The 12,648-nt window shown below is 50.4% G+C and overlaps 4 protein-coding genes across 4 annotated transcripts; 2 read left to right on the plus strand and 2 right to left on the minus strand.

Moving 5' to 3' along the window:
- Window positions 1-1,092: 1,092 nt before the first annotated feature.
- Window positions 1,093-2,728, minus strand: AtWU_01370 (xenobiotic compound monooxygenase, DszA family; the record flags this gene model as incomplete). The annotated part of the gene is made up of 4 exons (XM_035496484.1): window positions 1,093-2,020; window positions 2,086-2,333; window positions 2,384-2,572; window positions 2,624-2,728. The coding sequence occupies 4 exons, from the start codon at window positions 2,726-2,728 to the stop codon at window positions 1,093-1,095; spliced, it is 1,470 nt and encodes a 489-aa protein (XP_035352377.1).
- Window positions 2,729-3,050: 322 nt separating this feature from the next.
- On the minus strand, window positions 3,051-4,751 carry AtWU_01371 (putative MFS transporter Seo1; the record flags this gene model as incomplete). The annotated part of the gene is made up of 5 exons (XM_035496485.1): window positions 3,051-3,189; window positions 3,241-4,147; window positions 4,199-4,232; window positions 4,288-4,538; window positions 4,601-4,751. 5 exons carry the CDS (start codon window positions 4,749-4,751, stop codon window positions 3,051-3,053), a joined length of 1,482 nt encoding a protein of 493 aa, XP_035352378.1.
- A 2,722-nt stretch (window positions 4,752-7,473) lies between these two features.
- AtWU_01372 (dienelactone hydrolase family protein) lies at window positions 7,474-8,496 on the plus strand (the record flags this gene model as incomplete). The annotated part of the gene is made up of 4 exons (XM_035496486.1): window positions 7,474-7,610; window positions 7,660-7,730; window positions 7,780-7,827; window positions 7,889-8,496. 4 exons carry the CDS (start codon window positions 7,474-7,476, stop codon window positions 8,494-8,496), a joined length of 864 nt encoding a protein of 287 aa, XP_035352379.1.
- Window positions 8,497-9,073: 577 nt separating this feature from the next.
- Window positions 9,074-12,141, plus strand: AtWU_01373 (uncharacterized protein; the record flags this gene model as incomplete). Its single annotated transcript, XM_035496487.1, has 2 exons — window positions 9,074-9,295; window positions 9,352-12,141. The coding sequence occupies 2 exons, from the start codon at window positions 9,074-9,076 to the stop codon at window positions 12,139-12,141; spliced, it is 3,012 nt and encodes a 1,003-aa protein (XP_035352380.1).
- Between the last annotated feature and the right edge of the window lie 507 nt (window positions 12,142-12,648).

Consider the following 12,648-nt stretch of genomic DNA (forward strand, 5'->3'; position numbering starts at 1 on the left):
CCACATCCCCAGTCAGTCCCTACTTATCCACTATATCCACTGCAAACCCACATATATAGCTGATAACATACCCAGTCAACAACAACTACTACTACTTGGCAACACTTATCGCCACTCTATTCATGTATTAACAAAAGCATCTACCTGCATGTTTCAGATGATTACTTAATGAGTGCAGTCATTCATTCACCGCCTCAGATTCCTACCAACACCACTTCATCAACGATATACATACTGAAGATTTAACTTGAAAACGATAATCATTACTACTTCACCACCAAATATATTCCATCCGTGTAAGAATCCCTGCCAAGCACACCAAGACCCCCCAATCATGGATATATGGACATATTATGTCCCTCCGTACGAGCTTGGCAGCTTGGCACACACAAACACACCCTCATCAATCAATATTTATTATTATTATATATTCCACCATCAAATATAGACAACAACATCAATAAATAAATACCGTACCATACATACATACATACCATACACCAATACGAACTAAAGTAAACTAACTCACTACCTAAATAAACAAATCTAAATCCGGCACGGAACTCACACCACTACTGCAGCAATCGATCGATCACGAGATCGCTGCATTGCTGCATCGCTACTGCAAGCCTAATGTCTCTCTCTCTCCCTCTTTCTCTCTGTCTCTCGCTTGACTCTACCGGCCGAAGGACAAACCCAAATAAAGGAAGGAAAAAAGTAATTCGCATTCTGAGCTAGTGAGAATTTTGGGGTGGGAAGAAAAAGTCTAGACTGGTCTGGACTCATGCATGCTTGGCGGTTGTGGTTAGGGAGGAATGCTGGGGGCGGGGAAGATGAAAAGGTATTAGTTGGGTTAGGCTGGACACATACACATGCCATGCCATGCCTTGCCATGCCATGTTTGCTGTGTTGGGTGGAATATGAAGGGTCAGGGAAGGGATGTGACTTTCTGATGTAGACTGGGGATGTAAGTAAGTTGGTAAGAGGTAAGTAAGACTGGGATTGAAGACTGCGGCGCTGTGGTGGCTTTGGGTTGTGGTAGTTTATTTGTCGTCACAGGATCTATCCAGTAATCACTATGTGAATAGACTACTAGGCTGCTGCTGCTTCTTCCTCATCCTCAACATAAACATCATACTTGTACTTACTCCCCGGATGATCCGCTCTCAACTCCCTCTGTCCCTTTCCATACACCTTCTCTCTCGCCGTCAACCCTTCTCCCTCCTCATCCTCATCCGCAACAGCATCAGGATACAGCCCTCTCCTCCTCAACTCCGGCACCAACAACTCCACCACATCCTCAAACGTCCCCGGAGTAGTCACATACCCCAAATTAAACCCATCCAGATCCGCCTCCCTCACCCACCGTTCCATCTCATCCGCCACCCTCTCCGGACTCCCCACCGCAACAGGCCCCAATCCCCCAATGGCCGCCTTCTCCGCCACGACCCGCGGCGTCCACCGCGGCACGTCCTCACTCGTGGTGGTAAACGCATCCAACTGACTCGTGACCTTATGCGCCTCTAACGAGTCCGCCGCCGTGATATCCTGATCAATCGGGATCCGACTAATATCAATACCCGTCCACCCGCTGAACAGCACCAGCCCTCCAATCACAGACGCGTACTTCTTCACTTCTTCATACTTAGCGCGTGCTTCCTCGTCCGTCCGTCCGATAATCGGCGTGAACGTCGCGAAGAACTTGATCGACGATGGATCACGCCCCTGTTCAGCGGCTAGACGTCGGATGTTGGCGATCTTGGGCCGCAGGACGGTGGGCGAGTGGCTCGAGACGAAGATAGCTTCGGCGTGTGTCGCCGCGAAGGAAGACCCCGCTGCTGAAGTGCCAGCTTGGAAGAGAAATGGGGTCCGTTGTGGGGATGGATCCACGATGTGGCGCGTGTTCAGGGTGAAGTATTTCCCCTTGTGGTTGATCTGGCGCACCTTGTCCGGGTCCACGTAGCTGTCGTTCTCGGGGTCCGGGTTGAGGGCGTCGGGCGCCCAGGAGGATTCCCAGAGTCTGTTGTATGATTCATGTTAGTGGATGAGGGAGGGTATAGGGGGATGGAAGGTATGGGGGCGTACTTGTACAGCACGCGCAGGTACTCGTCTGCTTGGCGGTATCGCTCGTCGTGCTCGATAGGCGTGTCGAGGCCAATGGCCTTGAAAGCTGCTTTCTTCCACGAGGTCACGATGTTCCATCCGATGCGGCCGTTGGTGAGATGGTCTAGCGTGGAGAAGCGCTTCGCGAGGAGGAATGGCGGCTCGAAAGAGGTCGACGCTGTGATTCCGAACGCGAGGTTCTTGGTCACGGCGGCCATGGCGGAGATGGGCTGTTCCGTTTGTCAGTATACATCTTGCAATGGGTGTAGGGGGGACATACGATTGTCGGATCAGTGACGGGCCACTGCGCTGCACGTCGGATGCATTCGTCTAGTTTGCCTTCGTACGTGTCGTATCCGCCGTATGTATCGGCCAGGAACAGAGCGTTGATGCCTCCGCGCTCGAGGAGCTTGGCTAGGTTGATCCAGTAGTCTAGCTTGCGCTTTGTGGCTGATTTGTCTGCCGGGTTCTGTATGTGTCATGTCAGTATAGTAGCAGGATATTGTGTCGAGATTCTCACCTTCCATTGTCCTGGGGACAGATGGCCCACGGTGGACATGTCAAAGGCATTGAGCAGGATCTGCTTCTTGCCATTTTGGCTGGTGTCTGTACTGATGTCGCCCATTGTGTCTGCGGTTGTTGTATTGGGTTACTACTCTCATTCGAACGTAGCAGTGATATAGTCTGGTGTGGTGTGAACCCCTCACCAATCCCGCCATTAGATGTTGCCATGGCGCAAGCGTGTTATCAGTGGGATGGACATGCAGGATACAAATTCGCCATTTTCCCCGCATCATGCGCGACACGATTTTAGTATTTCTATGAGACACTGTGCTCCGGTGCCGGATGGTAGTGGATGCTAAGTCTACACCATATGCTGGTATATTGCGTGACAGCTAGATAAGATGGCTCAACATCTAATTGACTAATTCCTATCCCCTCTCTCTTCACTTGGCGTCTATCCCTTCCCCATCAGTATACCTATACTCGGTCTTAGGCCGTGCAACCTGCACGACAGCAGATCCAGACTCTGTCTCGTCTCGAGAAGCTCCGGAGTCCTCATCACTAGCAGCTATCGCGCGATCCCTAGACACATTAGCATCACCGAAGAAGCAGCAACCATCGAAGCAGACATACTCTCTCTCGATAAAGTACCTCGTAACATGCGCCGACACAATCAAGCAGATCGCACAAGCAAGCACAAACGAATACCCCTTCGTAAACCTAGGCCCCTCGACCGTCGGAAACACCAACAGCGGCGTCCACGCCGTCGTAGACTGAGCAATCGTATTCAACACAATCAAAACAATCGCCCTCTCATCCGGCGAATGTCGTATCTCACTATTAATCCACCCCATCAACACACTCGACATAGCCACAGACGAATACATCGTCGAGAACGCAAACCACAGCGCCGACTCCGGCACATCCCAGACCACCTGAATCACCAGCCCAATAATATTCCACACATGCGCCAGCGTAATCGCCCACGCCGGCCCCAAGACCAAATCCGACGCGAAGCACACCAACAGCGTGTAAAACATACCCAACCCGGGCGCGATCGCAAACAACTCATTGACTTTACTAGTCGAGAACCGATTCAGACTCTTCAACCAGAGAAGATACCCACCTGTGTTGGTTTGCACGCACGCGTTCCAGAAGAAAATGTCCACACATAGCAGCGCCCAGGGCTTCCAGTTCCGTAGCACCCGCGCACAGGTCTTCCATGAGACGCTGGATTCCTGGACCCCGTGTCCGGCTTTCTGTAGCCGGGTTCGGACGAGTTGGATGTCCGTTTTGCTGAGCACGATTCGGTTCGGTTTGTCGGGCGTTCCTGGGAGGACGATGAAGCCGAGGATGCCGACGGGGATGGTGATTACTGCGCAGATGATGTACATCCAGCGCCAGCCGGCGAGGCCGTTTACTCCGTCGAGTTGGGCGGATGCTCCCGCTTGGATGAAGCTGGCTGTTAGTGTGCCTAGGGTTAGGCCGAGGTAGAAGAAGCCGCCCCGGCGGGCGATTTCGTGGCTTTGGTACCATGAGCCTGGAGGTGTCAGATGTCGAGGGGAGTGGGGTGTTGGTGGGTTGGACGTACCGAAGATGTAATGCATTCCGGGGAAGAAGGCGGCCTGTGAAATTTCGATTATTGAGTAGAAAGGAGGTAGGGGTACAGGTTGGGTTTACCTCGAACCATCCTACTAGGAACCGATATGCCATCATCTCTTCATACGAAGTGGCGCGGTATTGCAGTAGAGTGAAGACTCCCCAGAGCAAGTCCATCCCTGGGATCAGGTACGAGACGGGGTATTTGGTGAACAGGTAAGCAAATGGAAGTTGGCCTAGGACGGCGCCAACGGTGTAGATAGTTTGCAGGTTGACGAGGTCATTTCCTTGCAGGTTGAGGGATTCTTGCATTCCAGAAACGTAGGCATTGTCTGTTGGTAGACATTAGTATTAACGTCATTGCGCCAATTGAGGTACTGATTTGCGGACTCACTAATATTTGCCTGATCGATATACTTCGTCCAGTAAGCGAGAAAAGCATAAGGAACAATGAGAAGGTCGAGTTTCAAGAGCAGACGTCGTTCTGATGGTGAGTCGTCCGGCGAAAACCATCGTATCCTGGGAAATCTCTTATTAGCGAACATTGTGATTTTTTGTTTTGTGTATAGTTTACAGTTGTATAGAAGTTGACAGTGATAAGGCCATTGTTATATCTACAATGCGTTGGCAGATGCATGGAGACGTCGATGTCACCATAGCATTGCTTGTATTACGTGACAACTGCCTATCTAGTGCATCTTCCTGCAGCTGCATGTGTCGTGTAAATCTCCGGAAGGTGAGTCTATTCTTCCTGCCTATCTGTGCAATGTGACTGGATGGTAGCAACAAGCTTGAATTGTCTGTGCGGTGTGGGGATCAGCACGGGTGGTGTCAATGGGGGGTAGGAAGGCGTGCTTCTTGGGTGAGTGGTTATAGCACTAGGGAGTGGAGCAGTGAGATGTTGATTGCTTGGCTGGATGAGGTGATATATGAGGTTATAGGACGTCTAAGTGGTCAATGGTATCCAAAGAATTAAATCTTTCTTTTCGTGAATAATTGTATGCCCGTTATCTGATCATCTACCAGTGATATAAACGCTTTGTCCTAAGACAGGCTTTGCGGTATAGTCCCTTGCGTTTCAAGAATAGCAATGAGATTTAACGTGCGCTGCAAAGTATACATTGTAATCAGTAGAGTCATATATTATGAAGGTGCTTCGTTCAGTAAGTAATGTTCTCTGCCGGCCGTGTCAGGTGTAATATCAATATCCATACATGTACTTTTTCTCGGACACCAAGACTTTGAAGCAGAATGGCCGGCTTGGCTGCTGCAACAATGCCGATACCGGGATGAGAACTAGCAGTACAGGGATCAACCAGCAGTTGTATGCAGTAACATATAGTAGCAATTTTAGTAGGGGAATCTAGGCTGCAGACCAAGTCCGTGGGGGTAATCAAGGAGATACGCATAAGAAACATAACATGATGACAGGCCAATTGTTCCTAGCACCATAGAATGAATTCCCTAAGCTGACTGGCTTTAAAGAAAAAGTCGTTTGATCGATGGCTACCGAAAGATACTGCTGAGAAGTCAGACATTGACATGATCTACAGTGCAGTTTCCAGCACGAGATTAGCTTCGACGCAAGGCTGGAATGTCAGCCCTGATAGCTGGACCCATTAACATGCCTTCTTGTTGGCACATGGGTTTAAGACAGTACCATGTTCATCACGACAAAATCTTTGGAGATACCTCATTAGAGCATGATGAAGAAAAGCGAGTTTTGTCATGTTATCATCACACAGTGTGGCATGTCGTGAAATTCTGGTTATCCAAGAGTTGTTTATGCTCTCATCGATAATAACTCGTGGAGGCCCCAAATCTTAGGAAAAGAGTCTACTCTCTATATCAGCACAACTCGGAATCTTCATACCGTGACATTAAAAACATACTTAGTATTGTATGAGGAGGTCCATATCATGTATGCCAGCACAATGCTGGATTCTGATAAGCGAGTAAGGTCTGAGAGGAGCCAGGAATGTGGCGACCGCAGTTATTAGTGGCCCAAGTATGCATCACGCTCTGCTTTCTACATGCAGTGTAACAATACAAATTTGGCAGGCATGCAAAATGAGGATGGTTTCTGTAGGTGGCGAATGATCAATAGTAAACATATGGCCATGCACTTAAATGAGTATAGAGGAGCGGTGTCTGGCTGCTCTTATGGCATTCCCTTCCGTTTCCGGAAGTCTTGGGTGACTATACACAGCAAGGGATTTGGTGAGCTGACGGGAAATGTGTATGTTAAGTGAGCAGTGGAATAGCACGCTACAATTCTACACGCAATTGTATTTATACGGTCGCTCAAATCGGGGGATGAGAATAGCAGTCTGCTCCTACTACGCACCAAAACCAAAGGGTAGTACTATTAGTACCATGATGTGAAGTCATGAGCATACCGAGGATACTGATGGATTAGGTAAACTTCAAAGATTAATACTGCATTTCAGCCAAAGTTCGTGGATTTATGGAGATGATAAGAAAATTATATATCTTAGTAGCCTTACACAAAACCAACCATATTGGAACATTTGGCAATTATATGAAGTATTCGAGAATGTCAAGATGGTGTAGTTGCTCAGGTATACTTAAAGATCAATCCTTACCATGGACGGTATTGTTTAGCTTCCGGTCGGGATTAACCTCGCTTGTAAGCATGTCTCCCAAACCATGAAATGTTCCTCGTAAATATTGTGAGGTAGTTCATTCGGAAAAGTAAATGAGATTTATCTTGGGGAATGGCTGTAGTAGTGGTCGTGAGAAAATTCACGAATGGTTCGGTTCCAAGGGATGGATGGTAATGGTGGGGCTGACAGGAGAGTATCAATGCTCAGCCCGGTCCAGGCTATTCCCCGCATATGCAAGATGCTATTATCCTTCCTGTTAGACTTGAAGCTCTATAAGGCAACATCGTAATTATATATGCAACACTGTCCAAGTGATTTGATACGAACTCCTGACCCTGGGAAAGGGGAAGAAGGGAACTCCGGGCGAAATCGGGATTGGCGGGGATGAATTCGGATGACGTCGAGGGCAGGTGGGGTAAGCTTTCACTGCTAAATGCTACTCCTCCAAGTTACTACTGTGTGTCGGCCTCGCATCTCGGCTCTTTTCTTTCCCCAGCTTCATTTAACCCTGTTGTCGTCTCTCTCTCCCCTTCTTCCTTCTTCTTCCTCTTCTTCAATTTCTCATACATCCATCCCACACCCAACCCAATTCATCCGTCTCATTCTCCCTGTGCGTCCGCTATCCGCCTGTGTCTCTAACATGTTCTCCAGACAGCTTCTGACTCTCCCTCTCAGAAGGTCCTTCCTGACCCCCGTCACACCTCTCTCCAGTCGTATCGTGCGCCCCCTTCACTGTTCCTCTACAGCCATGTCTGGTGTCAACAAGGCTTGCTGCTCGTGAGTAATGCCCTGTCAATGGCCTGTCTTTTATACTCACCGTCACCAGCATCCCCCCGATCGTGGCCCAGGGCTACCAGGGCAAGGGCGAATATAAGACCATCAATGGCTTGAAGACTTGTAAGTTAAACACAATGGACCAGAAAGGACCTACTAACCCTCTATCCAGACGTCACCGGCCCCGAATCTGCTACCAAGGCCATCCTCGTCATCTACGGTATGATAGACCCGTTCCCAACCTGCCTAAAGCCCATGCTAAGATTTGCAATGACTTTCAGACATTTTCGGTTTCTTCCCCCAGACTATCCAGGGTGCCGACATCCTGGCCACCGCGAGCGAGCAAAAGTACCGCGTCTTCATCCCCGACTTCTTCCAGGGCGAGCCGGCCGACATCACCTGGTTCCCTCCTCAGACCGACGACCACAAGCAGAAGTTGGGTAACTTCTTCCAAACCAAGGCTGCTCCTCCCGCAAACCTGCCCAAGATCCCCTCCATTGTCTCCGAGGCCAACAAGCTCGCTGCTGGCGGCAGCTTCCAGTCCTGGTCCATCCTGGGTTACTGCTGGGGAGGCAAGATCACGACCCTGGCGTCTGGTCAGGATAACAAGCTGTTCAAGGCGGCAGTGCAATGCCACCCGGCGATGCTCGACCCCAACGATGCCAAGAGTGTGAACATTCCTATGGCGGTGCTGGCCTCCAAGGACGAGAACCCCAAGGATGTCGAGGCATTCGGTGCCAACCTGCAGCAGGCCAACTATGTCGAGACCTTCTCCACCCAGATCCACGGATGGATGGCTGCTCGCTCCAACCTCGAGGATGAGCAGGTGCGCAAGGAGTACGAGCGGGGATACCGGACCGCGCTGGACTTCCTCCAGAAGCACGCCTAAACACTGACGGTCAACATGCCATAATGAAATGGACTCTGAATAATGATTTTTGTGAAACCAAAAGTGTATACATGACTGTCAGCGAAGCCCAAGTACAGTTTGATACAGTTTCAGTATAATAGTGACTCTATCTACGTTCAGACTCAGTTGTAAAATATATACTTAATTGGAGTAGTGTCTGTGCCGGTCGGACCATCTTGCCCGACCGGGCCATGCCGGGAGCCGGATGGCCGACGTCATCGCGGAAGCTCCATTACCAAGCTCATTCGCCTTCTTTTTGTTCTTCGACCTCCCTCGAACCGTCCGGATGCAGCCATTCCCTATCACCTTACCAGTGGACTGATCAGCACTAGCTAGACTAGATTGCTTTTTATCTGGGCTTCGTCCCCCACATCAATTGTTTATCCCCTTATAACTATTTATTAGCTCTCGTTCGGGAGACCGCAATGAGTGCGGACACCATTCGAGTGTGGCAGCATATCTGCTCTGACTGATATCGCCCACACATCGTTCCTGTCCTCTTGCCTTTACACAGCATCAAAAGAACTCCTACCCGTTTGTCTCCGACAATCCCAGAATGTCCTTTTTCTTTGGACGTCGTCATTCCATCTCATCCGCCACTCTGGGTCAGGGCGATAACCTGCCCAGGAACGAGAGGGGCAGGAGAGCGTCATTACCCAATGTGTCCGATACCAACAGTACCGGATCCCACGCCAAAGGTGTGATCCATGATATCTTTCACAAGCATCGAGGAGACTCGGAATCGGGATCCTCGTCCGGGACAAAGACGTCTAAATCGGTAAGGATACCAGCGCGGTCTGGGAGCTTTGCCAAGGGGAGCCTGACCATCTCTAGGAGGCTGACATAGCCCGATCCAATTCCACAAAGCCGGATACACACTCTCAAGACGAGCATCATGCTTCTCATCACCATTCGGATCAGGCTGCTAAAGCCCATCCATCACATCATCACGAGGGTCCTTCACACAACCAGCTGACAAAAAAGGACATCGAGACAATCTTCTCCGGGGCTCCATACTTTCTGCTGGAGAAGGGAAAGCATGGACTCTTCTACCCACAGATTATATTCCCTTTCGATGACCACGATCCCGCCATTCAAAATCTCTGGGATAGACGGCCCCTTCCCCACGCCTCCTATACACTGTGCACTCTCCATGCTCATTTGCCTGTACCGGATGACTGGGTAATTGAAGGGGAAATGCCGGTTCATTTGGGGCACTGGAAACGATCGGAAGCTCCGAAGCGGGCGACTTTTGATGTCGGCGTTCACGAAGTACCCAATATGCTGTCAGTCAATGGCAAAGACGCTGGTACAATCGGCTTTCGTCACTTTCTTGAGCTACCCGTCGCCGACTCTGTCATATACGCGGGCCCAGAGAAACCACGACCATGCTCTGACCTCCTTCACATCTCAACTCTACCAGCAACCGAGGCGTATGAATTGATGGGACACTATAATGACCCATATGCCCAGTGCTCGGATGGTACCATTCATGACCGGAAGAAGTTGCTCTGCGAAGGACCGGTTGCATGGAAGAGGATCGGTGTTCGCGATATCGACCTGCGAGCCCTGGTGGAGCGTCTCCAGACGCTCAAGACTCTCCGCTACGACATTTTGCACGGCGATACACCAAAGACGATTCTAGATATGGAGTGCACTCGAGAGCTGTATAGTGGACTGTTCAACCGATTTCTGTACCCACCGGCGCGGTTTCTGTTTGCAGATGTCGGCGATTCCCATAGCTTGAAGGCACAGATCAAAGCTTTGACAGTGGTATTGGCTACCCCTGGGGCATGGTTTGACTTCAGTCTGATTGATTGGCGGTTGCACATTGGACAAGTGTTGTTTGAGAACCCTCCACATGACGACGGCGACTTCCTTGATCCGGACAAGTCTGACAAACCCTGGGTGCATTTCACGCTGGAACGCAAGTGGTTCCTCGTTCAGATGCTGCTCGCCGCGGAGCTACTGATGCGTTTGGATGCCACTGTCCGAGTTGGAATGCTGCAGAATGCGCGGGATATCGATGTGTCGGTGCATGATGTGTACGAGTTTGACCGGCTACGGAGTGGTAAGCTGAATTGGGATCTGGTTACAGTTCGACGTTTTCTGGACAGCTTCCACTTCGCCTACAACCCTGTGGAGCCGGACCACCCTTCTCCGACCATACATTCTCCGAGCAAGTCGCCTGAGCGGCATCACCATCGTGGGTTCCTCGAAGCTTTCACACATCACTCTACATCATCCGCCCATAATGATGAATCCGCCTGGCGGTGTCATCTGGCTCCCAGGCACGTTGACCAGCAACTGAAAGGACTGTTCGTATTTGCAGACAATATTGGCTGGCCAGGACTGGATGCATTTAAGAGCGCACTGCGGTCCAAGCTTGAGGGTGAGGGGGTGGAAAAGAAAATCGAAGCCGCCTATACCATACCACTTACCAACTCGCTACCTGCAGAGTATTCCACACTGGACTTGAAGAAAGAGATGTATAGCAGATCTCCGTCGCGCCGGCTGCTCCTCCTTCATTCACCTCACAGCATACGTCCCTTGAACATTGGTGGTTGGATTACGCGTAGCTGGCTGGCGGGGTTGGTAATCCCTGGCGAGTCCATCAGCCACCTTCTCATGGCAACCATCCTAGAAAACGACGAAGAGGCGATGGCTACACTTGGTCCAGTCGCCAACGTTTACGGTGGTTTCACGTACAAGGGGAAGATCTGGTGGAGTAAGAAGTGCATTGTTGGGCGAGTTCTGGCCAGCCAGCCTGGTACAAAGGTCTGTTTGGCGTGGCTGGCAAGCGGCATAGTGCCCAAAGACTCTGAAAGTGGAGAGCACTTTGTTAACACGTGGTTCGAGGTGGATGTCCGCGAGCCGCCCCGACGTCCAGGCAAGCCACGCATCAAACACGGAAACCGGCTTTCCTTTGACTCTACTCCTCTGGGTTTGGGAGAGCTTACGAGTGGAGTATTCTTGCTGCCTGTCGATGGCCCCTGCGATAGCTGGTCGAAAGCAAACATCGACTTTCAGGACATCACCTTCTCCGTTGATACGAAACGAACAGGCCATAACCTAACCGTGGTTCAGAAGGCTTATGCCAATTTTCTTCTGGCTTCCACTGCTACTGGACCAACCCCAGTATCGTTTGAGTTGGCCTACAACGTCCGATTCATTTCTTCCCACGAGTGCCGTCCACCCGGGGGGTCGGTCAACTATCAAAATCCCCCAAGCACAGCGGATGGCGGGTTGTCATCCTCGTCATCAAGCCATGTCTCTCACAGACATCATCGTTTGCCGGGCCATCCGTTGCACCGATCGTACGCGTTCAAGTGGGTGCCTCTAGAATCCTTAGCGGAGACATCTCACTCGGATGGCCACAGCAGCGGACTAGGTAAGGAAGAGATCCTCCTTCTCGACGCGCGGGGCTCGCACGACAAGGAAACATTTGCCCGAGCATGGTGTGCGTCTGTTGGACATCATGCCGTCATTGGCAAGGTCGGACGGACCTGTCTGGCGTGTTGCATTCGCGAAGCCCGAGCGTTGCAGGTGAAAGTGGTGATTCGCATTGGGGACGGGATGTCGACGCCCTCTTCGTCGATCCAAGTGTTGTATGGTGGGGAGTAGGATATTTTGATTGGTTGACACTTAGAAAGGGTCTAATTTCGGTCGTACATAGTGATGCCTGCCAATTTCCCGTGTCGTTTGTATGTAGTAATATCCTTCACAATTACTCTGATCTAGACATGGCCTATTTGTAGGTAGCTACCTGGTAACTTGGGGGTTAGCTGCGTAGTGTTACGGCACACGGGATGCTGCCCTCCAGACCGGGGCAGTTTGCCAGAGAGGCAAATACCCGTTTGTGTCACCCACACCATCTTCCTCACTTGCTCGTTGCTCTTTCGAACTCTTCTTCGCCTGTGAGAATTCACTTCTGGTGATTCTCCTTCGTGCCATATATACCTCAAGGCCTCCAAAGCATCCTCCATCTCTTCTTATCGCCATCACCTCCTATATACTACTGCATTTCTTATATATTGTTTCCCCATTCTGAATACTGTACGATGCTGCTATATATAGCCATCAAGTCGACATGATATTCCTCATTCATATTCCCTATTTGATATCTATAGT

Source organism: Aspergillus tubingensis (assembly GCF_013340325.1).
Source record: "Aspergillus tubingensis WU-2223L DNA, scaffold_3, whole genome shotgun sequence".
Taxonomy (NCBI): Eukaryota; Fungi; Ascomycota; class Eurotiomycetes; order Eurotiales; family Aspergillaceae; genus Aspergillus; species Aspergillus tubingensis.